Below are 27,995 nucleotides of genomic sequence, written 5' to 3'. Positions count from 1 at the left end.
TGGAGCTGCCTGGCTCTGGCTGCAGGGCTTTAGGACCCAGGGGCTGCTGAGTGGAGGAGGCTGAATCCCCTCCCGCTGTCATCCTCCTGCCTCTGCAGCTTTATTCCTACAGCCTTCAATGGTGACGGACTCCCTCCCACCCGGGCTGCCAGCCAGAGCCACAAGGCCTCGCTAGGACCGGATCCCTGCGGCTCTATGGCATCTCCCAGGACCATCACCATTGTCGCCCTCTCGGTGGCCCTGGGGCTCTTCTTCGTCTTTATGGGGACGATCAAACTGACGCCCCGGCTCAGCAGGGATGCCTACAATGAGATGGTGAGTCGGGCGGCACGCAGGGAGGTGCTCTAGGGCTCTCCCGCCTTGCAGCAGGAGCAGCGGGGTACGCAGGGGGTGACTGCCCTGGGACCCCGAGCGAGGGCCAGGAGGGGGGAGAAGCTGATCTGACTCATTACTTGATGGACATGGAGAGAAGCCAGTAAAACGCGGTGCCCAGGATATCCTGGCAGCCCTCGCCTGGCTCCGGCTGAGCCGATGCACGGAGAAACCTCTGGTGGATAAGGATGGGGAGGGGAGGCCTGGAGGATGGGGTGGCGCAGCACACACGGCCTGCAGGAGATGGGGACACAAGGGTCTGTAAAAGCAAGGCCTGCAGGAGTGCCAGACGTGCAGCAGGCAGGGACAGCTGATCCCCGAGGGGAAACCTATCCACTGGATGGGGGTGGGAAAAGCAGATGCCTGCTCTGGCAGATGTTCATCCTCAAAATTCCATGCTTTAAAGGAAGGATAATGACACTGACTGTCCCTTTACCTCACCAGACTTGTGCAGGGATTAATTAATGATTGTGAAATGCTTTGAGATTCTTAGCTGGCAGAGGAAGGTATTATTAATGGTCTTCTTATTACCTTTCGCCAGGGAAATGAGCCTCTCCCCCTCTTGCCTAAGAGGAAAGGGGTGAGGAGAGGACGGAGCAGTCACTGTGTGCATTTCTCACTTGGTGAACTGATTTATGCTCCTCTCTGCTCAGGGCCAGCCCTGCTGCAGAGCTCCATGAGCTGCAGGCAGGTGAGGGACTGGCTGCCACATTTTGTTTCCTCATCTGTGTTTATTTATTCTCCTGCTCCCTCCCCCCACTTTCCCTAGTTATTTATTGTGGTGGTTGAAAATTTTGCTATAATTTTTGTGCCCTTAAAATAATAGTGCTGGAAGTTTCCAGCACATTCTGTTCTCTCCCTTTGCTCCACCTGCCCAGCTGCTTTTCCTTAGCTCTCAAATAACGTCTGAATTGCAGTGCCTAGTCTGCAGCCCAGCACAGGGATCTCACAGAGGAAAATCCCCAAGAAGTAACTCATGGGCAAGAGACACATGAGGTAAAACCTCTAGAAAACAAGCTCTTAAGCTTCTGCTGCAGGAAAAAAAAAGCCCCAAAACAAAACAAAAAAACCCCAACCAACCAACCAACCAACAAAAAACAAAACAAAACAAAAAAAAAAAAAAAAAAAAAAAAAAAAAAAAAAAAAAAAAAAAACCCAAACAAACAAAAAAAACCACCCAAAAAACCCCAACCAAACAAAAAACAAACAAAAAACCAAAACAACAACAACAAAAAAAACAAAAAACCACAGAGACTTTAGGAGCATTGCAAAATGCTCTGTAAAATATTTCACTTCTGTGTTCTCTTCTGCTTAGTCAGGCCTACAGATACAGTTAGGAATGATCTCTGATTTTATAAAGCAGGTATTACACAGCACCATTATTCTTCATAGTCCATATTCATGTAACATATTCATGGCTCATTAGGCTCTCCTGCCTTTGCTGGGCTATATCCTGTGGTGGTCTGTCAGGTCATACAGACAGTTAGGAAAAACCTGACCTTGCTAATCCATAAGAATGGCTTTTTGCCCCTAGCAAACAGAGAACCTCTGTTGTCTACCTAAAACATCAAACTTGTAGTTTTTCATTTGGCAAAAAACACATTAGCTTGCCTATTAAAATACCTAAAATACCAGAGTACTCTAGGCCATGCTTATAGTACATTTCTTAAAAATGCTGTATTTTTCACAACTGTTTAAAAATACTCTGCTCTAAGGTTTTAGTCACTGATGGTTTAAAATACATCCTTACAATGCAAACACTTGGAGTAAATGTGTCATGAGATCTTCAGTTATTTTGTAGCAAAAATGACAGTGCTGGATATTTTTTAACCACCTGTGAAGCATCAGTTCCTCTCAGAAGGAAGCAACAAAATCTATGGAGACGTGGGAAAGTTCTGTATGCCTGTAATGTAGGTTTCCAAAATTGTAGGGAATTAAATCCAGAGTCTGATCAGTGCCTGTGAGAGCTGAACAATCCTGTAACTGAGATTTGGTTTCCATTTCCCTCATGCTGATTAGGAAACAGAGAATACAATGGCAAGAATGTCTTCAGGGATATTAATATTCAAGTATAAGTATAATAATTTCACTGTCTCACACTGAATATAGGAGCCTTATTAATACACATATAGGAAATACTTAATTGCAAAACAAAAAGAGAAAAAGAAAAACCAACAAAACCAAGTGAAACAGTAAGGTCACCAGCACCTAATATTCAAATGCAAGAACCTGGATATGTGTAAGGACAAAGGTTATTTTTTTCCCCCAAAAGAATAAGGCAGCTGTGTAAGCAGGCTGAGACTTGCAGTTTACACTGCTTCTAAATCCAGCATAAACCAGGGAGCAAATAATGTCCAAAGTCAGCTTGCTTTCACCTGAGGAAAGAAAGGATCATAAAGGTATGTAAGTACTATGTAAGCACAGGATAGGACTGGTGAATCTCACTTTGATTTTAGTCCCACCCTAAGCCTGCACTGCCCATAACTACAGTAAATTGCTTTGGAATATTGTAAGTTGCTTTGGAATAGAAAGAGACTTGTATTTACTTGCTGTGCCTTGGCTTTGCAGGGATTTGGTGTATGAGTCAATTTTAAAGCACAAGGCACCCTAGAAAGAGGTTAGTTTGTTTTAATAACATGGTTCTGCACTGCTAATTCCAGCAATCAGAACCTCAGATTTCGGGGTAAGGTACACCTGGCCTGGTTGTAGTTCCAAAGATGGATGAGAGGTTGCAGAACTGTTTTTCCAGTTTTCCAGAGGAGACAACAGCACAGAAAGGGGGAATTGAAGATTGATGGTTTAAAATACCCCCAAAAAGAAGCTTTACAGACTGGGGTATTGTGCCAGAGGGGCCTGTGATAATTGAAATAATTTTTAGGTCATATTGCACATCAGTCTGTTTCAATGGAAGTCACCTTTGCCTTCACTTTCTCACACGATGTCCTTGGCTGCTCGGTTCCAGAAGCGAGCATACAAAAGCTACGTGCGGGCCCTGCCCATGCTCAAGAAGATGGGAGTCAGCTCCATCCTCCTCCGCAAGAGCATCGGCGCCCTGGAAGTGGCGTGCGGCATTGTCATGACACTGGTGCCTGGTCGCCCCAAGGACGTGGCCAACTTCCTGCTCCTCCTCCTCGTGCTGGCTGTGCTCTTCTTCCACCAGCTCGTGGGGGACCCCCTCAAGCGTTACGCCCACGCGCTGGTCTTTGGGATCCTGCTCACCTGCCGCCTGCTGATCGCCCGCCAGCCCGAGGAGCTGCCGCCCGAGAAGAGGATGCTGTCGGTGAACGGGGATGAGCAGCCACTCATCCATGAAGCAGCTCCTGAGAAAGGCAAAGTGAAGGTATCCTAGTTAAGTGCATGCGAGGAAACACGGACCCTCGAGGCAGCTCTCTCCAAAATCACCCAGAAAATTTGGTTTTCATTTACCTACTTGCTTTTTTTTTTTTTTTTTTTTGTCTGTCTAAATAAAGTTGCGCTTGGGGTCTGAGAGATACAAGGTATGTCTACACTGTAGTCTTGCTTTTGCTGCTGCCCTGTAATGTAGAAAACACAAGCTAGCTTCCACAGGGACAGCTTGGAGGCAGTCAGCAACCTGGCTGGAGCAGTGCTGGCCTCAGCAGGAGCTGCAAAAGCAGCCTGAGACCCTGGGCAGGCACTCAGGCCACCCTGGCACTGCTGCAGTGGGGAGATCGGTCCTGAGCAGCAGCCCTTAGCCCCACAGCAGCAGAGCTGGCCGGGGTGCTGCTGCTGCCCGGAACAGAGGCTGGGCAGGCCACGGCCAGTGCCCCTGTGCTGCCCCACACACACATCTGCGTTTCCCTTTCCATGGTCAAGGGGTAGAAGCGACCCTGTTACCAAAACAGTGCTGTTTGTTGTGTTGGAAAGAGGGATTTCTTGGGCTTTGCTGCCTCTGTGCCCAGTCCTTTCTATGGAATGGTTATCCAGAGAAAACATGGGATGCTCTGTTTACATCTTCTTTGATTTCCATGCAGAGGCTCCAAAACTGGGACAATGGCCTGATAACAGTTGTTTTTTGCCTGCTTCACACCAGGCAGTGGCATCTCTTTACCCTTCTTGGCAGAGAGTAAGGGTGCCTGGAGAGGGGATGGGGAGAGGAACTGCCCAAAGAACTCCAAAGTATCTCTCTGATGTTGGCAAGTAGCATTGTGCTTCCCAGTTCTCTGCAAGTTCCTTTCACCCCCCAGCTACTGTGACTTTATAGAATTGCTGTTTATTTCTGGAAGATGAGGGTCTGAACAGTTGCAGGTACCTCACTGCTCATCCCACATATAGCCTCAGTGAGCTGGGATAAGTCCTGTTACCAGAGCCTGAATCCCCGTGTTGTATCTGAAATCTTAGAGTGTCACAAGGAGCATGTGTTACCTCTGAAATTTGTCCGGTTTTCGTAATGTTTGTCTGTTCTCAGTTTTTCCTTTTTTCTTTTTTTTTTTTTTTTTTTAATTAGTCACAAAAATAAACTTTTTGAAATTTGGAGAAAAATGTCTTTACAGAAACAAATTTCTTATTTGACAGATGTGTCTGAAAACATTTTCCTCTGGTCAAACATTCTACCTAAAGTGGGCAGAATCATGTCATGCAATTTGAGAGACAAGGTGATGCAGAGTGGAAGTCAGATAAACTCTACTTGGTTTTATATTAATAACCACAGATATTTCAAAGAGACATTTGGGTATTTTACTGAAACAGTCTCAAATAAAGTTCTGCTACAGTTCAATGCAGCAGTGAGAAAAGGTAACTCCAGTAATCTGTCAGCATTGTATCTCTACAAAAATTCATGATGGATGTTCATACTGTTTTCTCCTGAATTTTGCTGCTAAAACAGATGCAGCCCTATATGTGTGTGTGTATATACATATGGCTGCATCTGTTTTAGCAGCAAAATATACATATATATGCTGAAAAAGCCTCCTTCCACAGCTCCAGATGGACTAAATCTCTCTTATCAGATGTGCACCCTGAGCAAAGGAAGCAGCAGGCCACCTCTGTTAGACAATCTCATCTTCACAGACTATCTCAAGGTCATCCAACATATATACACAGAATTTCCTTTACTTCCCAAAAGATGCTTTAACTACCATCTCCCAACTGGGGTTATTAATTGTGTTTTAATTCAAAACCAAGTAAAAATACCACACCATGCTGTGCATTCCCACACCACTGAACTGCTGCAGCCCTTCCTTTCACCTGGGCAGCCAGCCCAGGAAACCTTTGGGAACAATTGTTGTGTTTATCTTTGGTAACGTTCCTCACTGAAGCTTGTAGAGATGATAATAATAAAGCATGCCATGGAGCAAAGCCTATCTCTGTAAAAGCTTCAGACTGTTCAGTGACTACTAAAAAAACCCCTTTTTTCACATTTGCATGGATATGAACAACTGACCTGCAGCAGTGGCTGCATGCTCTTTGTTACAGAGCGAGACAACTCATCCTGGAGCCCAGGAACAAGAAGCCAGTATTTATCTTAGCGGCTGACCTCTGTCACTGCCCCTCAGCATTAAACAGCTATTTTTGGACGCTTCCAGCCATCTGTGCTCGCTGGAAGTGACAACAACAGATCCACTCCTTCTCTAAGACCTCGATGCTAATTTATTCTTCCTTTTTTTTTTTTCCCTTTAATTCTTTATTTCCGTTTCTTCCCTCTGGCGCTTTTCTCTCTTATCTCCACGCCCCTCATTTCCTTGGTCGGCCTCGGGGTCACGGCCTCGCTTTGTATGTGCCTTTTTTCCCCGCCTCTCTATTTTAAAACGCAACCCTCGGCCGCCGTTCCCAGCCCGACGGACGCGGACACACCTGAGGGGAGGGACTCCTTCCCCTCACGGGGCGTTCCCGCCGCCGCGCGCCGCGCACGCGCAGAGGCTCCCGGCGCAGGAGGAGAGGAAGCGCCGCCGTCATTCCCGCCCACCGCGCGCGGCGGCGGCACCGCGCATGCGCGGCTGGGCGTGGTGGGAGGGAGGGAGCACGGCGGGCAGTGCGCATGTGCGGGGCGGCGGCGGCGGGGTTTGAATGCGGGGACGGTTGGAGCCGGTGGGAGGCGGCCCGGCAGCGGCTGAGGGAAGGGTGGCCCGTGCCTAGGGCGGCAGGAGGGCTGACTGCCCTGGAACGGTCAGTGCCCGCAGGAGGGAGTGGTCAGTGCTGCCCCGAGAGAGGGACGGTTAGCGGTCGAGGGATGGTGAGTGGCCAGCGCGCCGGGTGGGTCGGTGGCCGTGGCAGCGGGAGGGTCATTGCCCCGCAGTGGTCAGTGGCCAGGGCAGCGGGAGGGCCAGTGGCCCTGGGAGGGGGTGGTCAGTGGCTTCCCCAGGGCCGGGGGCCCCCGCGGCCGCTCTGAGCGCCCCGGGGCCGCCGGCCTGGGCCGGGAAGGCCTCGCCACCCGCGTCCCCTCGGGATGCTCCGGGCGGCCCTGCGTGAGTCGCGGTGGGACCGCAGGGGAAGGGGGTGCGGGGAAGGAGGGTGAGGGGTGCTGGTGCCACACTCCTCGTGTCGGCACCGAGGGGCTCGCTGTCAGCCAGAACTGCCCTTGCAGCTGCTCTCTCCTTCACCAAACCTTTGTGGTAAACCTCCTGCAGGGCAAAAGAGAGCAAAGCACATGTCGAGAAGGTGCTGAGGGAGCTGAGAGAAGGGTGGTGCCACACTCCAGAGTGTGCCACACCGAGCTTTGCTGCACAGGAAAGTGACAGACACACCTGTAGGGAAATAATGATGATTGTAACCTCGTAAGGAAGTGAGACGTAGAGAGGGAGTATGAAGTGAAAGTCATTCTGTTTTATTGTGTCAGGAAAGATAGGTTCCAGCAATCCGGGGACAGGGGTGCACACTCTACCAAGTTCAGGAAACTGTAGCAGAATTTCCTATTTTGTGGGTGAAAGATCGATCTCTGCAGCATATTGAGGAGAAAATGCCACTTTTGTGGCTGTATTTCACCCACAGCTGTGCAGTTTGGCGCTGTTGGTAGCTCTTGTGCCTCATTTGGAAGTTTACCAAAATTTCTTAGTTTTTCTAATCCAAGCTAATTAGTAGGAAGGTTGCAGAAGAATCTAATTTTTGTGAAATGGGAAGAAAAGTGTTGTTATGATCCTCTGACATCTGTACATAACCTTGCAGAGAATCATGACTTGTTGGCTGGTTGTATTGGCATATGCAATAGAAGTAAGGAAAATAATGATGTACAAAATTAACTTAGAAGAAAACTTGGTTGTGTTATGTTAACTTACTGGTTATGTTGATTTTTCTATTAAAATGCTATATAAAATTGTATCAGATTATGTTTAACTTGAAAGGAGTTTGAGTTAATTTTTGCTTTGGATTTATTTTCCTTAAAGTAAGATGAGAGTTTTGATGCACTGTTGTCTTTGCATCTTCGAGGATCTTGTCTGATCTTTTAGGGAGCAGTCAGCTATTTCTTCTGAATTTACCCTGACATTATGCAGAATGCCTCTGAAATTTGCTTTTCAGGAAAATAAATGTTTCTTTTCCTTGCAGGGAACCAGCTCGCTGACATTCCTCAGCTGATCTCTTTTCTTACCTAAGGAAGGAATGGCTCTCACTCATGACAAATGAGTAAAATTCTCCAGTCTCAGCTGGGAGTCTGAAAAGATGCAGCGAAGGAGGTGTTCCAAGACACCAAAGCAGCCTCTGCAGGTTCACCATAAAAGCCAAACTGATCTCTCTGCTTGGCGAAAAGGAGGGAAAATTGACTCTGAAAAAAGTTTGCAGAATAATCAATCTGCTAATGATCAGAAATATGATAGCCAGGAAGAGTCTCTAGAGCAAGCTTTGAGCTACTTTGAGAAAGGTGAGGGAATTTTTTGGGTGGCTATCTAGGATTGAGAAGATGATGGCTCCATTCTTAATTTTAAAAAAAATTATATCTGTTTTTCTTCTTTAATGCCTGAGCTATGTATTATTTCTTTAACGTCTTAGAAGTTTTGTGGTACTACTATGTAAAAAAAAAAAGGAATAGCATAGAATGGTTTGGATTGGAAGGATTCAACGCCCCTGCCATGGGCAGGGACACCCTCCAGTAGATCAACTTGCTCAGGGCTGCATCCAGCCTGACCATGAACACTTTCAGGGATGGGGCAGCCACAGCTTCTCTTGGCAACCTAAGCCAGAGCCTCGCCACCCTCACAGAAAAGGATTTTATCCCAATATCCCATCTAAACCTCCTTCAGTTTGAAGCCACTCCCTTCGTCCTGTCACTACATGCTCTTGTAAGAAGTCTCTACATATTTCTTATTATAATATTGATAATTTCAGAATAATTTTACTTCTTTTCCTTCTTTAACCCCTGAGCTGTGTAATGTTTCTTTAATGTCTTAAAAGTTTTTCTGCTTTGTTACTATGTCAAGAAAAAGAAGTATGTGCAGGGACAGTTCAGAGAAGCTTTTAGTTAATTTCTGTTCAGAAGTTGTTTCATCCTGTGTTTGTCCTGTTTGTTTTTCCTAGTTCAAGACTGTGCTGCACTGAAAAAGAAGAGTGTTGTGCAGAAACACTTGGATGCTGTGGAAAGCACTGCCCTGAAGCAAGGGCTGCCCCCTGAAGGGTTTGAGATCCTGCTGAACGTGGCGCTCAGTGGCAGATTTGGTACAGCTTTTCTATGCTCCTGGTGAATGTGCCTTTCCCCTCTAATCAAACCTGCTGAGATAATGTGTTTATGGTACTGTAGCATAAAATCAATTTTTCTGGCATGATTTGGTGTAGTTTCCATTTTCTTTTGTTTAGCTTAAATGAATCATTTGTCATCATTTTGAGGTATAGGTAAGTCCTTAGTAAATTCATATACCCCATTACTTTGAGCAAGGAAGCTCTAAATAATTTAGTCCAGAGGGAATTTTGACTTAAGCTGCAAAAAAATAATGAAGAACCTGATACATGAGCACCTTGAAATAGTTTACTTTGTTACTTGAAATTGTTTTTTTTCCCAGCTGATACAGTGAATACTCGTTTATTGAAGAGCCTGATTCCTGCCTCAGTGATACCAGAAAATTCTGTGGTTACAGCTGTGTCTTGGCTCTGCGTCGGCAAATGCTCAGGCAACATCCAGGTAACTTAGTAAGTGTTTACAGTAGTTATTGCTTCTGCACAGGAACCATAAGAACAGGTTATTTTGAGGAATCAAAAATCCTGAGGTTTTATTGTACAAGGTCTCACACAGGATACTGTCATTTACCAAGACTGGCAGAGATGCCCATTGCTAGAGTGGCAATGGGAACCAAGAAACACATTGAAACTGCCTGTGGAGATTTGGTTCCTGCTTGTCTTGTATCTTTGAACTCCTCAGGAATGGTGTCTCCACCATTTCTGTGAAATACTTCTGCTGTGTGAGGCATCCTTTAATTTCAGTGAGGTGTCCCTTAGGTTGTGTACATTCTGGCTGTGGCAACATGACTTAACGTTAAGTCTTTGTTGTGTTCACATGGTCTGCTCAAAGGTTTATGCGGTAGAATCATTTAGATGGGCAAAGATTAAGACCACAGAATCCAACCATTAATCTAATGCTGCAAAGCCAACCGTGTCCCAAGAGCCACAGCTGCACATCTTGTAAATCCCTCTAGGGATGGTGATTCAGCCACTTCCCTGGCAGAGGATTCCAGTGCTTGACAACCCTTTTGTGATGAAATTTCACCTATTATCCAATCTCAACCTCCTTGGCAGAACTTGCTGCTTGTTTCTCCTTGACCCATCACTTTTGTACTTGGGAAAAGAGACTGGCCCCTGCCTAACTTCAGCCTCTTTTCAGGGAGTTGTAAAGAGGGAGAAGGTCCCCCCTGAGCCTCCTTTTCTCCAGGCTGAGCCCATGTGTGCCCTGTTTATTGGATTCCCTCTCTCCCAATCACTACTGATGCACAAATAGTGGTTCTAGAAACCGAAACCAAAACCCAGTTGCCACTAGCAGTGATGGGGCCAGCTGTTTTTACCTGGTGAATCCCTTGGTGGACTTGCTGCATCTGAATATCCTGAACTGTTTGTCTGTAGCTCCCTGGTTATCCTTGAGAACGGTGTGTATCCTTACTGGTCGTGTCTCTGGAGCTGGCTTCTGATTCCCCTGCCTTTTGCCCATCACTTAATGTAATGTGGGTTTTTTTTCCTGTCTGCAGGTGCTTTTTTTAAAGTGGCTGATAGCAGTGTTTGACTTCATTGATCACAAGGAGCAGCTTCATGCCCTCTATGGTTTCTTCTTCTCCTTCCTGCAAGATGAGAAGATGGTAAGGAGAGCTGAAGAACATATGGAACTGATAAAATAAACCTAAATGTTCATTAGTAGTATACATATTAATGCTAGAATTGGTCTGGAGTAGGTGTTGGTTAGAGACCATTTTCTGATGGCAGGATTTCTTTTTTTTATTTTCTCTTTGCATTAGAAGATTCCTGGGTAATTTAGATCCATAAACAGGCAAGCACTGTAACATTGCCGTGGTCTGTCTGTTTAACATGTTTGCAAGAATTGCTATGCTGTATCACAAGAGTGTGACCATTTTTCTGTCTAAATTCCAAAGAGTAACAGTGGTCTCTAGGATTGTCAGACATCTGCAGGTAAAGTCTCCTGCTCCTGGGCAGAAACTGACTTGTATACCTTGAGCAAAAAGAAAAAAAAAGAGAAAAAAATTAGAGCAGTGTTTATTTAAGGTGAGAAACCAATTGCTGTTCTACTTAATTAATTTCAAACATAGCTTAAAAGAGAACAAGCATTCAGGCAATTTCTGCCATATGGCAACTGTAAAATCCAGGAATTTTGAAGTGTTTGCATTCAGTGCATAATAAGATGATCTTGGCAGTCGTTAGGTATGAAATTGTTAGTATTCTTTCACTTTAGGATATTTTCTGGTTAAAACAAGTTCCCAAAGTTCTGAGTTGTATTTCTTGTAATGTTTTTAATGGTTTAGGTTAACTTAATTTATAATCTTTTCATAAAACTGGATTTAAGTTCTTAGTGTTTGAAATAGCTTCTTCAGTCATGATGGGTCAGTTGGAAAGTGCATCAGAGTTGGTTTGAAACTAATTTAAGACTCTTTACAGCCTCAACTGCAGTTAAAAGCTCTAAAAAAGTATATTGGTTCAAAGGTGCCTTTCCTTTTGAAAATGTAATTGCACTTTCACTGCTGACTCTTGTAATTTCTAGATCATTCTCCAAAATAAATGATCCAAGTTAATTAAAGAGCTTGGTTACTGTCAGGACTGCTCCCAGTGTAGCTGAGGTTTTAAATGAAGTTGCTGTGTGGGGCTGTCTCTTGTGCTGCTCTTTGTGTATCCTGGCTGTGTGTCTGCAGCAGCAGGAGAGCTCATGGCTGCCCTTGCTTTGCAGTGCCCCTACGTCTGCCACCTGCTCTACCTGCTGACCAGGAAGGAAAATGGTGAGTCTCATCTGTGTGAGCTGAAATACCATTTTATTTCTGATTCTGGTCTTGGTGCTGCCTTTTCTTCCAATGCAGCCGATACAATGATTAGCCAATATTGTGCTTTTAATGCAAAGAAGAATGAGTGGTAGTTCAGGCAAAACTTTGTGTAGCACTTGCTGAATTGGAAACATCTCTAGTACCCTAGAAATAAGAATTATTAGTTCTACTTGCTTTGTCATGATTTTATAATAAAAATGTTACTAATATAACTTTTGCTTAGATGTCTAATGTGGTATTTTTAAAATTATTTATATTCTTAATTGTATTTCCAGTCAAGCCTTTTCGAATTAGGATGCTGCTTGACCTCCAAGCAAAAATGGTGAGTTTATTTCAGATCTTGTAGAGTTTGGACAGTGCTTAATAATGCACTTTCTAAGACTAATATTCTTACGCAGTGGAGAGGAATGGCTGGACTTGGAATTGTAGGTTTTAGTCTTTGTAGCATCAAAGTTTCACTCTTGCATGTGCATCCCTAATTTTCACGTGTGTTTTGTGAGCACATACAGTGATATATGCAAAGCTCAATGTTTTGTGACCAGGTATGGTGAAATCTCTGAGGCAAGGGGCAGCTTCATTTATCTGTTACAGTCTTTAACTTTCTATTCATCTTCCTTTTTAAAGTGGTACCAAAAATGTCTGAAAAATGTAAGTTTGTAGAGGACTTGCTCCTTTTTTTTTAAAAGAAAAAAACATTGCTATAACAACAGGTTTTTTAGACAGCAGACGAGGATTTTTTATCACTTTAAATTCCTTTGTATCCTAGTTATTATTATTATTATTCCTTTAAATTCCTAGTTATGACTACAGGAAGGTCTTCAGTCTTCTGGCTGTTGTTATTTAATTGACCCAATTTCTGTTGTTTCTGTTAGTTTCAGTTGTTGATCGTGTGTAGCTCTAGGAATTTAGCTTTTACTGATCACTGAGGTTTTTTGCTTCTAAAATACAGCATTCAGTTTCTATATTAGAAACATACCTCACATTTTCCTTCTTGTTCTGTTATTTGACAGGGAATGCAGTCTCATCTGCAAGCTCTGCTATCACTTTACAAACTTTTCTGCCCAGAACAGGTGACCATAACCCTTCCTGGGAAAATGAAGGTAAGGAATTAGATTTAGTCAATTCAAAACCAGGATTTACTACAGTATTTGTATGGAGCTTTCTATTTAAGCTATAGCAGATTTACTGGTGAAAATTAATTCTGTTTCCTCTTTTCACTGAGTAAAATCAGGTTTAGATGAGGATTCCTTGCCTTGTGTTTTGTTTCCTCTTCAGCATAATGAGATGATTTGGTGAGGGATGACATCTACCTTTATTTTATGAGGATTTCTTTAATCCTTCTTTTGGTGTTCCTGCTGGGTTTGACTTGTTTCACACAATATTAAGTTCTGAAGGAAACAAACTGTCTAATTTGTCAAGGCATTGTTCTAATTGCTGCCATGCTCAAGTACAAATGACAGTGGAAGTCAGTAAGTAGCTCTGCACTCGGAAAGTCTGTGTCATAGGAAAGAGAAAAAAGCAGGTAAAAAAAGTAGGACACTGATTTGTCAGAGCTGCAAGGAACAGCAAAAAATAATTCCCCTTTTAGAGAGGGCTGTGTGCTGAGCCCTTTGACCAAGTAGAAACATGTAGCAGAATCAGATATCTAAGAGAATACAATATCTGGTGAGACCTAAATTGTGCAACAAAATTTTATTTCAGTGGGATAGACTTGAAAGTTTGAGATTTTTGTTGGTTTTTTAGAACAGACTTTATATGCAGGCAAGTTGACTTTCAATAAAATTTATTTCAATCTGCTTGTACATTTATATTGTTCTCTAAATTTTTACTTTGCATTGTGCTGCACAGTCATCTGTTGGAGAATTTACATTTTTTAGCATGTACATTTGCATTTTTTAGAAGTGCAGTAAATGACTAGCAACTAGATCCCAAGTATTTCTTCAGCTGTCTTTATGAACACACTGTGTTTTGTACTAAAAGCTTGATTAACTTAGGTCCAAGCCAATCTGAATACTTTTGTGATGTTTTGGCACTTGATTAGGATTTAAAGACTGATTGGCATTGAAATGTCAAAAAAAAAAAGTGCAGAAAGCTGTTAGCTTTTCCAATTTTCTCTAGCAATATCGACGTTAATTTGAGTATTTGGTTACTCATGCCATTGCTCTGTTATGTGGGTGTCACTGATGCTGCATTCAGGAAATTTTTCTATTAACTGAACATACTTTGGTCATGTTTAATTTTAAGGTATACTTGAGGTTTAATCTATGAGTTGATGGTTGGTTTGAGTTAAGATTATAAGATAGAAGTGTTGGAGATCCCTCCTGAAAAGGGGGATGTTGTTTCCAAAGGAAATAAAAGCCCAGCTGTTGAATTGTAGACCAAAGGTGATGAAACTGAGCAATGATGAGAGTTGTGTGCTGTGAAAATCTGTCGAGTAGAGTTGAGTGTCTCTACATGACTGTGGTGATGTTCATCAGAATAGAAAGTGATATTTCTGTTGCTTTGTCTTAGCTGAACTTCTTGCATGGACTTCTGATTTCTATTTTCAGACTTACTTCAAGAACTCAGAGGGCCCGTGGAAAGCAGCAATCACTGCAGTAAGGCAGAGAAACCAAGGAGCCTCTCCCCTGTCTCAGGCAGTGTTTTTAGGCACGTCTCAACCTCAGTCACGAAAAAGGGTATGTTATGGGCCTGAGGCACACCCTAGAAGGTGCCAAGGAGTGGTTTTCATTATGAATATTGGCAAATAATGGGAGTCTGGCTTTATTTTGGCACTGGAAAGTGGGGAGTAACGATGGAGAAAAGCAACAATCAATTATAATGAAAGCCTGGATACCTTTTTTGTAAAACTGGGTCTTTCTGGGAACACTGTTCATGAGTGCGGCCAATTGCATTGGGAGCTGAGTAATTTATGTTTGCTTTCTACAGAAATGGAATGCCCAGCTGTTTATACCTGCAAGCAGTGCAAACACAAATCATTTAGAAGAGGGCAGAGAAAAGAACTGTTCTTATTTGTACAGTACAGACGAGTCTTTGCCAGTGGAGCAGCTGCAGACCTTCCCTCAGCTCCTACAGAATATCCACCGTCTAGAGGTGGGTTTCAGGAAGGTCTTGGTGAATGTTTTGGGAGATCAAAAGAATGTTCCTCTGTGCCCTATTTATATGTGAGTAGTGTGTGGGCTACCTAATTCTAACAGCATCTAGTCCTAACTGAGGATGGTGGAGGAGTCCTGGGAATGGTCTTGTTGCTGGTAAAAAGATTGGACATAAGGTTCTCTGGCAGTTTATTGATGTAAATACTGAATAATTCTTTATTTTCTTTTTTTCTTGCAGTTTCCTTCCCAGATGGGTTCAGTGCTAACAAACCCCTTATTGCTTCACTACATGAATTGTGTGAAAGATGAATCAATTTACCTGAGGCTTTACTATTGGATGGGCCAGATGCTCCAGGAAGGTAGGAACTTTAGTATTATCTTGGGAGGGAGGGAGCTAAAGGATGTCTGAGGCTTTTCACTTTTTAGTAATGGTTCTTTGCTATTCAGATTTACAGTGATAAACCATAGTGTTAAAACAGCTACTGGAGGAGAGCTGAATTTGGTTTCTCATTGTGCTTGTTCTTGCTGTGCTCATGTTCAAGTACAGTATTCTCTCCTGTTCAGAATGCACCTGGTGTGTGGTTGATAACCCATATGAAGAAGAATTCAAGAGCTTCCTGGAAACTATCTACAAGGCAGAATGTTTCTTGCAGGTAAGTGCATGTTTTGTGGAAGCCAAGGGTTTCACAAAGTCTTCCCTTAAAGACCTTCTGGCACTTACTTGGTTCCTGTAGTATTTCTGAGACAGTGACTCAAGTGATAAAAATACCTTTACCTATGGCAAGTCAATATTCTGGAAATTGCTTTGATTTCTGCAGGAAAAATAATCTAAGAATGATAATTTGAATGTCCTGGCAAGGATGGCAGGAAGGAGGTGTGAGCCTCTTGCCTTCTCCAGAGTGAATGTGAGTGTGGTAAGCTGCAGTCAGATGACTTTTTGAATGCTTTTCTTCTACTGTTCAGGAGGGATTTTCTGCCTGTGAAGAGTTCCTGTATAAGACCCTTCCTCTCTGGGATGGCTTCTGCTGCCGCTCAGAAATCCTCAGGCTCATGAGTTGGATCCCCCTCAGCAGTTTCTCTGGTATGTGCCTCAGATCCTTTGGGTGAGCTCGGACAGTGGGGATATCTCAGGGCATAGAATTTGTGCACTGATATCATACGCTTTCTCATTTTTTTTCAGACATTAAGTCATATCTCTATGATCCCCTGGCACAGCTCTTTTTCACATCATCTATTTACTTTAAGGTAATTTAATTAATTACATTGAATACAATGCTTGTATTCACTAAACATCTAGTTGATACTGCTGTCTGTACTTGTGTTAGGTGTAGCAGTCTGAGGGATTCTATAGGAAACATTTTTTTGAGAAGTCTGTGCCCAAACAGGATAAAATATATACTTACAGTTTAACTTCTTTAGGAAATAGGTGTTTTAAGATATCTTCCTTTTTTGACTGGAATTAAGCACGGGAGATAAAAAGAACTGATAGCACACAACACAATAGTTCATTTGTTTTACTGCAGTTTTAACTACTTCTTTAAGCTGTTTTATTGCAGTTTTTTAGTACTTGAAGTTCACTTTCTCCAGGAAAGGCCATATACAACATATACATTCAGTTCTAGGGGCCATGCAACTATGTCACTGCTCCCGAGAAACTCCTCATACCTTTCCTTGGATATGCCAATTCTCAAGGCATTCTTTGTTTGGAATTATTCTCTTGCATAAATTGTCATCAACCTGATTTCTTTTTGCCTATTGCAGTGCAGTGTTCTTGAGAGCCTGAAGGAGCTGTTGCAGAACTGGTTAAATTGCAATGTGATTCAAATGGATTTGGAGACTACTTCTGTGTAAGTTTGTCTTTAAAGAATGTGAGCTGTGTTCTGTGCACTGCTCACCAGTGTATTTAGATCCATATTCTAGCCCTAACACCCAGCCTAAAGACCAACCAGAAGGTTAATAATGCAGTTATGATTCTGCTATATTGTAAGCTACACTGTCAGGCCTGTTCTTTGCCTTTCTTTAGAAGTATTTCTGCTGACACTGGAAGTGGAAGTGTCCAGAATTCAAAATCCTCATAACACTGACAGCTGGGTGTTCGTAATAGTGCTGGTAACAATGTGTTACTGGCTGTATTGAAGAACAAGTGTCTGTTGTTGAGTATTTGATGGGGCAAAGGCATAAATCTCAATTTTGTTTTACCATTTTCCATGTTGCTGTTTGCCAGGAGGTATGTGTAATTCTGTGCCATGTCATTGCTGCAGGAACACCACCCTCTCTGGGCTAGTGAACGTGGTGGCTGAACTGGTTCACTATGTGGGATGGATCTCTACTGTTGCACTGCGTTTGGAAAACAATTCCACGCTCTTGCTCTACTTCATTCTGGATTTCTATGGGACTGTATGTATCCCAGTCATTTTGTCTTTCTTTTCAAGTACTCCTAAGGCTGTTTGCATTTTTAAGCTAGAGCATAAAAACATCTTACTCTTTCTAGTTTACAGAACTTTGTGATTAAGTGCCAGAATATTCCACATACTTGGTAGATCTGCAGGTGAAAGCTGCTGTTGCATCCACAGGTAGAAGTAAATATGCCGCTAGAAAGTGGTTGCTCTTAATTCAGAGGTGAACTGAGGAAGGAAAAGTAACAGTAGGCCATAGCCTGCTTTTTTAATGATGACTTAAAGAAAAGAACAGTGATCAGTTCAATTTCAAACATCATGTCTTGGTTGGTTTTCGTTAAGTGTTTCCTTAAACATGTGGGTTTTTTTCTAGCTTGTGCTCTAGGCAAACTGAACAGCATCAAATAGCCTTAAGTATTCTTCCAGCTTCCTCATGTCCTCTCTGTAGTTGTACTTATTGTGAGCTCCAGCCATGCTGTGACAACAGCAACAGCTCCTACAATTCAGGTTGGGAATAGCTGAAAAAACAATTGTGGTTCTGGCATCTATTTGTAACTGAATTGTTCATTAACAATGCACAAAACTAATGGGTAACAACACTTGTGTAAGACACCCTGGCCTTCCCTTCTGGATGGATCTGGCTGGAATTCAGTGTCGTGCTCTCTGTTGCTATAACTCCCTTGGGAGTTTGCAGTATTCATTACTTTGGCAGTAATAATCAGCCTGGATGTGTTTCATTGCAGGTGTGTGACATCTACCTGAAGTACAACCTTCCTTTGTTGATAATGCCTCCTGCTGGGGTTTTCTACCCAGCACTGCTCTGCATGGATTCTGTCAACTTGAATCAGCTCTGCTACATTATGTACAGGTACTACAACAGGTGTAGGCTGCAGGGACTCCTTGTCTTCTCTTTCAGTCTTTTGGAATGAAATGACTTTGTTGTAAAAACCTGGGATCTTCTTGCCATGCAAGGTAAAGGTAAAAATTCCACTTGTGTCCAGCTTTCATGATAAAGGATTTTACAGCTGTAGTTCCTACTCTTTTGTTTTTTTTCAGTCTGTTATCCAAGACAGCAGGATTCTGACCTCTTTCCTGGTATTATTTCCATATCTTTGATATGTGAAGGAAGAAGTTCCCCTATTATTTTGAGGGAACTAAAGTCAGCCAGCTGGGATTAATGGTAGTAACCACACAACTTCTCACTCCTGTTCTTTGGCTATTACACTTGAACTTTTCCTTAAAAATTCTACCATGTGCTGAGTAGGAAGCACTTCTTCCACCTCCAAACTCCAGGAATTTGGGACTGCCTCGTGCTGCTGGCAAGGCCAAAGACAGCTCTGTTTGTTGCTCTGCAGGATCCACCACCAAGGCTGCACTTCTTGGCCTTGTTAGTTCCAGTGGCTGCATCTGAGGAGAAGAGTGGCCAATAGCTGACAGCTGGTGCAGGGCTCTCCATGTGGCTTTTTCTCTAAGGGATCTGCAGGGTAATTAACATGACAGGAAGGTCTCTAGGAAATAAGAAGAGCTAGTGCTTATTATATAGAACAACTGTCAAGTTGCATTACTTCCAGTGACTTCTGTTTCTTCGCTTAGTGAATGAAAGTCTTCTTTCTTAAAAACACGCTGCATTTCTCTGCTGATTTAAAGGCTGGATGTCCGTTCTTGTGTGTTGCATTTATGAAGGTGACTGTCCCAGGCAAACTGGTCATGTGTGAATCATTTAAGAGACTAATATTATTAGATATGTCCCTACCCTGCCAAGTGATGAAGCCCCTTTGAATTCTTTTTCATGTCTCTCTCTTTCAACAATAAAATTGGATGATCTTTCTCATGGTGGAAATAAGTTTTCTTGATACATTCCTGTAGCTTTTTTCAACACAGGCATGTAGTAAAAATCTATATGCCCCTAACTTTTTCTTTACTTTGGCTTTTTTTTCAGGTATCGATCCAACTTAGTGGCTGCAAAAGAAAATGAGCTGAGTAAAAAGGTATTGTGGACACATCTGTTACGTGCTAGAACAGACTAAGCAAGGAATTGGGTTGAGTGGAGGGGAGGTGTACTAATGGCCATCTTTTAAGGACTGGAGGGAGCACACAGCTGCTTTGAGGATGTTATTTATTGATTTTTTTCCCCCCCCTCAGAAAATACTGCAGTTCAAGTTCAGTAACCAGACATACCAAGAGTACAACCAGTACATAATAGCTATGGTGGGCTGTTTGTGGACATCCAGTGCATTCCAGAAGGATATTCATCCTCAAGGTCTTCGTATGGATGATGAACTCCTGAGTAAAACTGCAGTGAAGGAATTAAATACCAGCTTTAACATTGTCTATCATCCAGCCATGATGGGATACTCTGTTCAATTCCTGCAGCAGGTAATGGTGTAGGCCAAGATTTGGATCTTTCATGGCACCAGATGTTCTGTCTTGACTGTTTCTGTAGAGAAGTGTCTCTGTGTCCTGGCTGACTGGTAGAGGCAGCTGAGCTTTCAAAAACTGCTGTGGCATTTTGTGTTTGTTAGATTATTGGCACAATTTGAAGAGTCTTGCTTTGTGTGGTATGAGAGCAGTTGAATGTAGGAATCTAGCAGTTTTGGATGTGAATTTGTACTCATGATAATTTGGAGATAGAACTAAAATAGCTAATTAATGAAATAAATGACACTTCAGTAAAAGCTTACCAAAGGTACATTCTGCCCCACAAAACAGGCAGTGTGATCTAAATATTTAGACTCTAGAAAGTCAAGAAATGCATGGTTAAATTACGTGCAGCTGTTCATGCTAGAATTTGTTAGCAGTGCTTTCTGGCTCTCGTGGTAGCTTTTTTGGCTTACTAAAACAGAAATACAAGTAGCTGCTTCAAGTACAGAGGTGAGATAACATGGAACTGTCTTGCATTGTCTGGTGAGTTCTGCCAGGAGCTCTCTTGAACTGTGGGTGCCCTCATGTGTTCAGTGCAGCTGCTGAAGAGTGGAGAGAGCAGTTTGCCAGAGCTGTTATTGTCCCAAGGTGTGTGTGCTGCTCCAAAAAACCGGGTTTTGTAGGCTGTCCAAGGGCTGCACAGAGATGCCAGTTTGTTGTGAGAAATGTTGGCAGGCTCAAGGCAAGTGTAGGTGTGACTGCTGGAATGCAGCAAGGGGCACCTGAGAAGTTGAAGCAAAGAATTCTGCTTAGGGACACTTGACAAATTTGCCTTTGTTATGTGCTCAGTGTCCTGAATCAAGCTAGTTTGTGTCTTACTGCTGATTAAATTCAGCTTTTGTCTCTTCTCAAGGAAGCTATTTTGGTTTTGTTAGACCAAGGAAAGAAGTTGTATATATCTCATATCTTTTGTCCACATAATTTTTGTTTTGAGGCTTCCTAGAATCACGAAATATCCTGCAGTGGAAGGGATCCAAAAAAATCAAAGTCCATCTCCTGCCTCTGCAGAGGACAGCCTAAGAATCCCACCCTGTGCCTGGGAGTGTTTTCCAGACACTTCTTGCATTCTGCCTGGCTTGGTGCTGTCACCACTCCCCTGGGGAGCCTGTTCCAGTGCCCAGTCACCCTCGGTGGGAGGAACCTCTTCCTAATAGCCAACCTAAACTTTCCCTGACACAGGTTCCTAATTTTGCTTTGTAAGTTTTGCACGTGAAAAAAAAACCACCCCAAACTATGAACCAAACCACACAACCAAAAACCACCCAACCTCAAAATCCCTTAAACGTCAAAAACTTTCTGGTGGGGAATTCTTGCATTCTCTTTCTACTGCAGAACCAGGGGAAATTTTGCTCAGCAGCTATGACAAATGTGTTTTGAGGCAGGAGGAAATAACGTTGAGCTGCAGGGACAGGTTTTCCTCAGCAGTGCGAGCAGCAGAGGGCACTGCTCTGCAGCACTGGGGGAGCACAAGCACTGATCTCAGAGCTAGAGGAGAGAAGTGACACTTTCTCATTGCTGTGAATTTCTGGTATTTAGAAAGGGAGATTTTTACACTGTAGAGAGACAATGGTCAAGATACCTGTGAATCTTGCCTGTTGCTATCCTGTAATGCTGCAGCACAGGGCAAGAGGGTCCAGATTGTTACCCTGCCTCTTATGCACAGGGTATGCTGCTGGAAGCCCCCTCTGAAGCAGGATTTAAAAATCTCTGGATTTCTTTGCATGCCTGCACTTCCTGATTTAGGAGAGGACTTAGCAGAGACCCAGCAACCCTGGACATACTTTGTATCTGACTTGATATTGTTTTATTCCCTTTCCTTAAGATTTGTCCTGATGATACCACCTTCAACTTCAAATTAATTAAGGTAAGATTTCTTGTTTTAGTAAATAAAGCAGGCAAATTGCAGCAGCTGTGTTGAAGAGGATGTGGTTGTAATATTCACCAAACTCACAAATGCTCTAGAAAAATTTTGGAAGGGGAAAAATTCTAGCTGTAGGCTTTGATTCAGGCTCTTAACAGGGCCAAACAAGAGGACATCAACACCTGAGAAGTTACGTGTCTATGGCTAGTGATTTGAGATTTTGTATTTCCTTCTTGAGTCAGTGCAATGTCAGGACAGGGCTGGTTTTTGCTGTCTGCAGGCTCCAGAAAAAGTTACATTCTGGATGCACCTGAAGTTGATTGGTAATACAAATCCTGCTCCATATTATGCTTCGGAGACAGATGTAGCTTTGTTACAGCTTTGAACAGGAATTCTCCACTGAGCAAACACAGTGGCAGTTCGTTTCCTTTCCTCTGCCACAGTGTACTTCAAACCTGATCTGGAGGAATCACCACCAGTGATGGAAGGAAGGCTTTAATAGCCATGTTCATTTGGTTCCTGACATTCCCTGTTGATCCAACAGACTTTTCTTTTTCTAGAAGTGGGATTTAGAAAAATTTTCAGTATTAAAGAAAGATCATGATTCAGTCTAAGAATGTGTACTGTGTAATTGTGGGCATTTGGGAGCAGCAGGTGACTCTGTACCCCTGTGGGTATTTACAGATGTCACCCAACATGTGGATGTTGTCCCACAGGAGGGCAGAGTTTGCAGACCTTTGCAAATTGGCTTAAGAAAGGTAAAGCTTTGTTCTGCACATCTGACTCCTTTTTCTGGTTTACAGGGGAAGAAGTGGGACTGGTATCTGGAATATCTCTACACCCAAGGTTTGAAGGGGCTGAAGGTGTTTATTGAGAGCAGCATCAGTCGGGTTTCCCAGACCTCTTGCAGAAAAGCAGGGAATGTGGAAGCGTGACCCTGAGGCTCACTGCAGTTCTTCTGTCATCTGGAGCAGACTTGCAGACTCTAAAGGACTGTGTCACTAATTCTTCCCTTCTCAGAGGAGAGAAACAGAGCATTGACTCTTACCTGCACTTTTGTACTGACATGTCTCTTATGAAAGTGGAGACACAGATGTTGAGGCTGGCTTAGTTCACTAACACTGAACCCCCTCTCGTCCCTGCTAAACTTCTCTGGTCTGAAGCTGGTGAGCTCTGTGTTATGTGACATCCACCTTTTTCACCCTGGTGTCTCTCTGTTGGAGTATCTGTTCTGATTGAGAAACGAACACTTTCCATCTCAAAATGCAGTGAGCAGTGGTGCTTCATTTACAAATAATGTTGACCCCTGACCTGCTTTGCCTTCCTCAGCAGCAAGTAATGAGAAACAGCTTAATCAGCCTTTCAGGGATGCTGTGTATGTCTTGGATTGGAGCAGTGTGAGTTTCCCAATCCCCTGTTGTACTCTGTATGACTTTTAACAGGCTGACCAAACTGACCTTCCTGAAATTAATTTTCATTTTGAGGCTCAGTTTTTTTGCTAACTTTGGTTATAATGATGTTCTAGTGCAGCTGGAAAGTTTGGTGTTCATCTGATGATTTATTGGTGTGAGCACTTACACAGTGTTGCCACTAGCTCACCATTTTCTCTATTGATAAGTGCAAATGTAACTTTCCTTTTTTGTGTTTTTAGGTTGGTAGGTGCTGTATATTATTTGCGTACATATGTATAATTTATGTTCTGTAAAATATTTCTATGTGTCATTTCAAAAAAACTCTTTTACAAAATGTGTCTTCTCCTGTCATTTCATTTTAAGTCTGAGTAGAAGCTGAGAGAAGCTGAACTGAGGTTTCCAAAATCTGAATGAACTTTATTTTTCCTTTATTTTTTTTTTTTTGTTGCTGTGAAACAAGGTTGTAACCACTTTAGAGCTGGGTTAGATTATAGTGAATTTTGCATTGTGAATCTGTGCTTTGATTCAGTAAAGGAATCAATCTTAAGAGTGACTCTGGAGCCACTCAAGATGTTTGCTTTCTTCATCCCCTCAAAATCAGACTGCTTGAGTACCAGAGTTCTCAGCTCAAGTACATCTGGGTAATGTCTAAAGTATTGCCCTTCTCTTTCATCTGTCTTATCCCAAGTAGTGTAAGTGCTGCTTGCTAATTTTTGTCAAGAGAAACAGATCTTCAAAACCCTGATTATTTTTTCAACAGGAGAAACTCCACCTATTATAAATTCCTCCAAGTGGATATGTTTCAAGATGTGGCCCTAACATATAACGAGTATTATAATTTTCCTGTGACACTACCTTCAAAATGATGTTGGAAATGTTATTTCCACTTGTACTGGAAAGGCTGTGTACATCTCAAAGAGGCAATAGCCAGGAAGACAAGGCTTCCTGTTGGCTGGGTGCTGTTTGGAGTTTGTGGAAGGTGCATTCCTGTCAGACTGGGGGTGCTGCCAGAGGCTTCATTTCACTTGTGAAAGATGCCAGAGTTCTTAGAAGTGTGTGTGATGTGTTTAAATGTATTTAAAGGGGCTTATAGCAGAATCCTTGAGAATATACTGAATGTTTTACAGTTACTGGTCCCGAGACCAGTTTTCCCTTGGGGTTGGTGTTTGGTTGAGGAAACACAGACTCATGTTATGGAAGACTTGCAGCATCACAGGTCTTTGTTATACCCTGTGTTGTGAAAGTATTTAAGCAAAGTGTGCACAGTTTTGATATTCAAGTACATGGGCTGGGCACTCAGAAGTGCAGAACTACAGCAACAGGACAGATAACTTGATTCTAATGTGAGGTTGTTTTTTAGGTTTGTTTGTTTGAGGTTTTTTGTTTGTTTCTTTTGTTTGTTTATTTGTTTGTTTTTACAAGATACCTGTTTAAAATCCACCCCATGCAGCAAAAATATGCCTGGTATTATTGGGCACTAGAGATGACTTTTAGCCTCTTTGTGCTGTGGTAACTCCTGTCTTTTTTGACATTTGGACATTTTTCTTTTTTCCCCTCTAACTATCTGAGTAGCATTGCACTCGAGTGTAAGAATGGCCCTTTTAGGGAGAAATGTGCTACTGTACCTTTCTTATTTGCTTATCTTTTTCCCACTGCTTGTTCTTTGCATTTGAATCATCACAGCAAATTTTGCAGACCATTTTCTGTTAAAAGCATGTGCTCAAAGAATTGGCTGACCACAGCTACTCTGAGGAATAAAATGGACACAGTCAAGACCCATCCATTTCCTGGTAAGTGACAAATGAGTGATTTACCTCTCATGCCTATTTCTGCACATTGTAAGGTAGGTGGACACTATGAATTGTAGCAGAAACAACAGTGCTGGGGTGTTATTTATCACAAGGCTTCTGCAGGCTTTTGATTTAGGAGTTTTGTGATATCATAAACAGGCCATGGCAGTGGCCATTTCAGTTGAACTGTATCCTGTAACATTGCTAGTAGCTTTTTATCTGATTTCAAAAAGTGAGACCTCTCTCTTTGGAAAAATCTCGGAGTGGGTATTAAATAGGATTTTGAAGTAGTGGGCCAGAACCCTGTCTGGGGTAAGCAGCCACAGCTCCACTAATTTCTAATGGATCTGTGTTGAGTTGCACCAGCTGAACATCTGGTCCCCAGTTCACACAACCAAAGCCATTAACCCCTCCCTGTCAGACACAGTGAGCATTATGCATCTGAAAATCCAAATGCCTTGGGCTAGAGTTAATCTGAATTCTTCTTCTGAAGCTGTGTTTGCTTTGTGTTTCTGTTCATCATTTTAATTTTGTGGTGGAAGTCTTGTTTGTGCATCTTTATGCATCAGAGTCTACTGCCCTTTCAGAGAGAGCTTGCTCTGAAAGAGTTAATAATTTCAACCTGTTTTCAGCTGGAATGAAGAAACTGGTTCCTCTGTATCCCTGCTTTCTATTCTTTTGTTGGCCTACTTCCCTCTGCTTGCATTTTGCATTCCTAATGCCATGAATAAATCAGGACCCAAGGATTTAGAAGGTGCCACAGCTGTAACCACTCAGAAAATGGAATCTGTGAGGCTTGTGCTGCAGCTCAAACAACTGCCAATCTGCGTGCTCCTGAACTCTTCTAATAACATTGAACTGCCACCAAAATAAAATTCACTTTGTCTTTTTTCATGCAATGTTTGGGATTTTTGTGCCTCTACCCAGTGTCTCCTCACTTGGTTGCCTTTGTCTTTTAGGCAAAACTCAGTTTTAAGGCCTCTGGGGCAGGGTAATCACCTCCTGGCTGCTGTGACAAAACGGCTTATCACAAATCTGTGCACAGTGGAGACAGGAGCAAGGGAAACTGTGGGATCTGACCTGGCAAAGGGTTCATTTTCTCCATAGAATCACAGCACAGAGAAACTCCTGCCTGGCTGTTGTCCTAGATCTTCTGATAACTTGTCATTAATAATACACACTGGGCTGATTTGTAGCTCCATGTCTCCTGAGAGAGTGTGTGAGAGAGCTTTTTATGTGCTCTTTAGTCAGAGGATGCATCTAGTCTGGATGAACAATAACAGAGATTGTTCTTTAAGATATTCATCACCCAAAGCAAGATTTTTACCAAAGTCTTCAAGTATTTTCTTCCAGGAAAGATGACTTATGTTGCACCAATGGGTTTCCTTCATTGTGGCTCTGCTTTTTAAAATGGAAGCAACAACTATGTTCTGATGAAGGTAGGATGCTACCAAACCTTGCTTTTGACCAAGAATGCCTTTTATGTCCTTAGCATTTGGTGATGTGGTTTTGGGCACAGGATTCCTGAGAGAACTGTGTGTAGCTGTTAGACCTGTCCAAGTAATTATAGTTGGCAAGGGAGGTGTTGAAGTACACAAATAACATCCTGCAAGATGTGTGTGTACCTTGTGAAGATGCCTCTCTGCCTCTCAGCTTCCTGTCTTGTAGGAGTAAAAAGTCTGCACAACAGAGGGTAAGATTTTTTTAAATAAAGGCTTTAATCTCCAGGCCTGCTCTTGCACAAATGTAGAAACCAAAACAGTTATCTTTAAAAAAAAGAAAAAAAAACTGCAGGTACCTACACAGGCTCTAAATACCATCTTAACCTTGACAGTGTTTAGAAATCTGTAGGCTGAGGCGTGATCCCATTCTGCAGCTGAATGAGTGAACATGCATCAGGCAAGCTGTGGCACCTGCCAGAAACGTGACACAGGATGGGCTGTTCCAGCACAGCCTCACTCATGGGATATTTAAGTCACTGTAACGTGGCTGAGCTCCTGAGCTTCAGGCACTGGGTTTAGGCTGCAAATTGCAACAGATACTTTGAAAAATTTTACTCTCTGCCCAAATCCTTTGGGCTCTTCCTTTCAAGAATTAAGGGATAAGCTTCTGCTGTGAACATATATTTTTATGTGCAGCTGTATCCCTGCGCAGCCTGACTTGCTCTGCTCCAGTGTCTGCTGCCAGTGTGATCTCTGCAGGAAGAGGCTGCTCTCTGCAGGTTTCCTGCCAGCCCTCTCTCCCGAGTCTCTGGGCCTGTACCATCCCCATCATGGTTTTTGTGCACGGATCACTAAGCAGTTTCCTTTCTCTCAGGGCACCTCTGTTCTGTGTCCAAGTGAATCTTCAGCAGCTCCTGTGTGATTGCTTTCCTGCTCCTTTGAGTGCACGGCCCAGCAAATCAGGAGGGGGATGGAAAGCACATTGTAAACGTGTTGACAGCTTTTGAAGAACAAAACAGCCCCTGAAATCTGCCTTGTCTGCCTTACCCTCCTCTCCTGCATGCTTTTGTTTTCTTCTCTACCATTTTCTCCTTTCTCTTTTCTTTCTCCATCTCTTCCCCCAAATTCTTTTACACTCTTTTGACACCCTCTCCTCTTTCTTTTGGCACTTGCTGCTCTGAAAAGATTTCCTTCCTCCCTTATAGTCTCTATTTCTCATTTGGGGGGATTGTTTCAAGGCCTGTGGGGGAACAAATGAAAAGGGGGATTAATTCTGTTTCTGAGTGCATGGCTTGCATCAGTTCTCTGCCCATTCTTCTCTCTCACCCCAGGTACCATGTGTTTAGAAAGTACCCTGCTGTTTTTCTAAATGCTTTCAGCAGGGTAGAATCTGCTCTGGGAAGGTTTTTGTGCTTATTCATGCTAGCAAAAGTATTTATATCAGTTATTTAAACAAAACAAGAAAAAAAGCCCCCAGGATGTTACAATATCCAGTCAACTAAATTATTTTCTCAGGGCCCTAATTCTAGTTTTGTTCCTTCTTGTTGAAGGGAGGCTCTTTGTGCTCTGCTCCCAACCTGCTGGGCTGTCTAATGTACTGGAATTGATGGGCAGGTCTGTCCCTTTGTGCAAGACTTGTTCCTCTGGCTTCCCCTTCCCAGGTAGGAACAGCACAACCGCTGAGATCAGTGATCCTGAACCCAAACAGAGCTACAGCCGTTTGGATGTGGGCAGCTGTGAGAGAACACAGTGCTGTCTGATGCTTTAATTAGGAGGAGACTCAGGTGAGGGAGCC

General features: G+C 42.9%; 2 protein-coding genes across 6 annotated transcripts; both read left to right on the top strand.

Annotated features, from left to right (window-relative positions):
- On the top strand, positions 1 to 4,869 carry TMEM35A (transmembrane protein 35A). Its single transcript, XM_038123146.1, has 2 exons — positions 1 to 315; positions 3,335 to 4,869. Exons 1-2 carry the CDS (start codon positions 196 to 198, stop codon positions 3,719 to 3,721), a joined length of 507 nt encoding a protein of 168 aa, XP_037979074.1. The 5' UTR covers positions 1 to 195; the 3' UTR covers positions 3,722 to 4,869.
- Positions 4,870 to 6,355: 1,486 nt separating this feature from the next.
- CENPI (centromere protein I) lies at positions 6,356 to 23,310 on the top strand. Of its 5 annotated transcripts, none has more exons than XM_038123177.1 (21): positions 6,356 to 6,562; positions 7,870 to 8,182; positions 8,836 to 8,973; positions 9,315 to 9,433; positions 10,488 to 10,595; positions 11,693 to 11,741; positions 12,059 to 12,105; positions 12,794 to 12,883; positions 14,333 to 14,461; positions 14,712 to 14,876; positions 15,117 to 15,237; positions 15,443 to 15,531; positions 15,842 to 15,959; positions 16,059 to 16,123; positions 16,640 to 16,725; positions 17,140 to 17,275; positions 18,018 to 18,142; positions 19,214 to 19,262; positions 19,417 to 19,650; positions 21,518 to 21,559; positions 22,360 to 23,310. In XM_038123177.1, exons 2-21 carry the CDS (start codon positions 7,984 to 7,986, stop codon positions 22,489 to 22,491), a joined length of 2,241 nt encoding a protein of 746 aa, XP_037979105.1. In that variant the 5' UTR covers positions 6,356 to 6,562; positions 7,870 to 7,983; the 3' UTR covers positions 22,492 to 23,310. The 5 variants fall into 5 exon arrangements, with proteins under 5 accessions (XP_037979105.1, XP_037979106.1, XP_037979107.1 ...); XM_038123178.1 differs by having other exon boundaries at positions 6,387 to 6,495; XM_038123179.1 differs by lacking the exons at positions 6,356 to 6,562; positions 7,870 to 8,182 and having other exon boundaries at positions 8,837 to 8,973; positions 9,315 to 9,441.
- The last annotated feature ends 4,685 nt before the right edge of the window (positions 23,311 to 27,995 follow it).

The sequence above is a fragment of the Motacilla alba genome, chromosome 4A, assembly GCF_015832195.1.
Source record: "Motacilla alba alba isolate MOTALB_02 chromosome 4A, Motacilla_alba_V1.0_pri, whole genome shotgun sequence".
NCBI classification, from domain to species: Eukaryota; Metazoa; Chordata; class Aves; order Passeriformes; family Motacillidae; genus Motacilla; species Motacilla alba.
The sequence above is the reverse complement of the archived record's forward strand: the minus strand, read 5'-3'. Positions and strand labels throughout refer to the sequence as shown.

Bases quoted from the DNA above. Each gene is read 5' to 3' on its own strand.
- TMEM35A (XM_038123146.1), top strand. From the start codon at position 196: ATGGCATCTCCCAGGACCATCACCATTGTCGCCCTCTCGGTGGCCCTG. The intron at 316-3,334 runs GTGAGTCGGGCG...GCTCGGTTCCAG, and splicing joins GGGATGCCTACAATGAGATG to AAGCGAGCATACAAAAGCTA.
- CENPI (XM_038123177.1), top strand. From the start codon at position 7,984: ATGCAGCGAAGGAGGTGTTCCAAGACACCAAAGCAGCCTCTGCAGGTT. The intron at 8,974-9,314 runs GTACAGCTTTTC...TTTTTTTCCCAG, and splicing joins GGCGCTCAGTGGCAGATTTG to CTGATACAGTGAATACTCGT. The intron at 16,726-17,139 runs GTAAGTTTGTCT...TCATTGCTGCAG, and splicing joins GATTTGGAGACTACTTCTGT to GAACACCACCCTCTCTGGGC.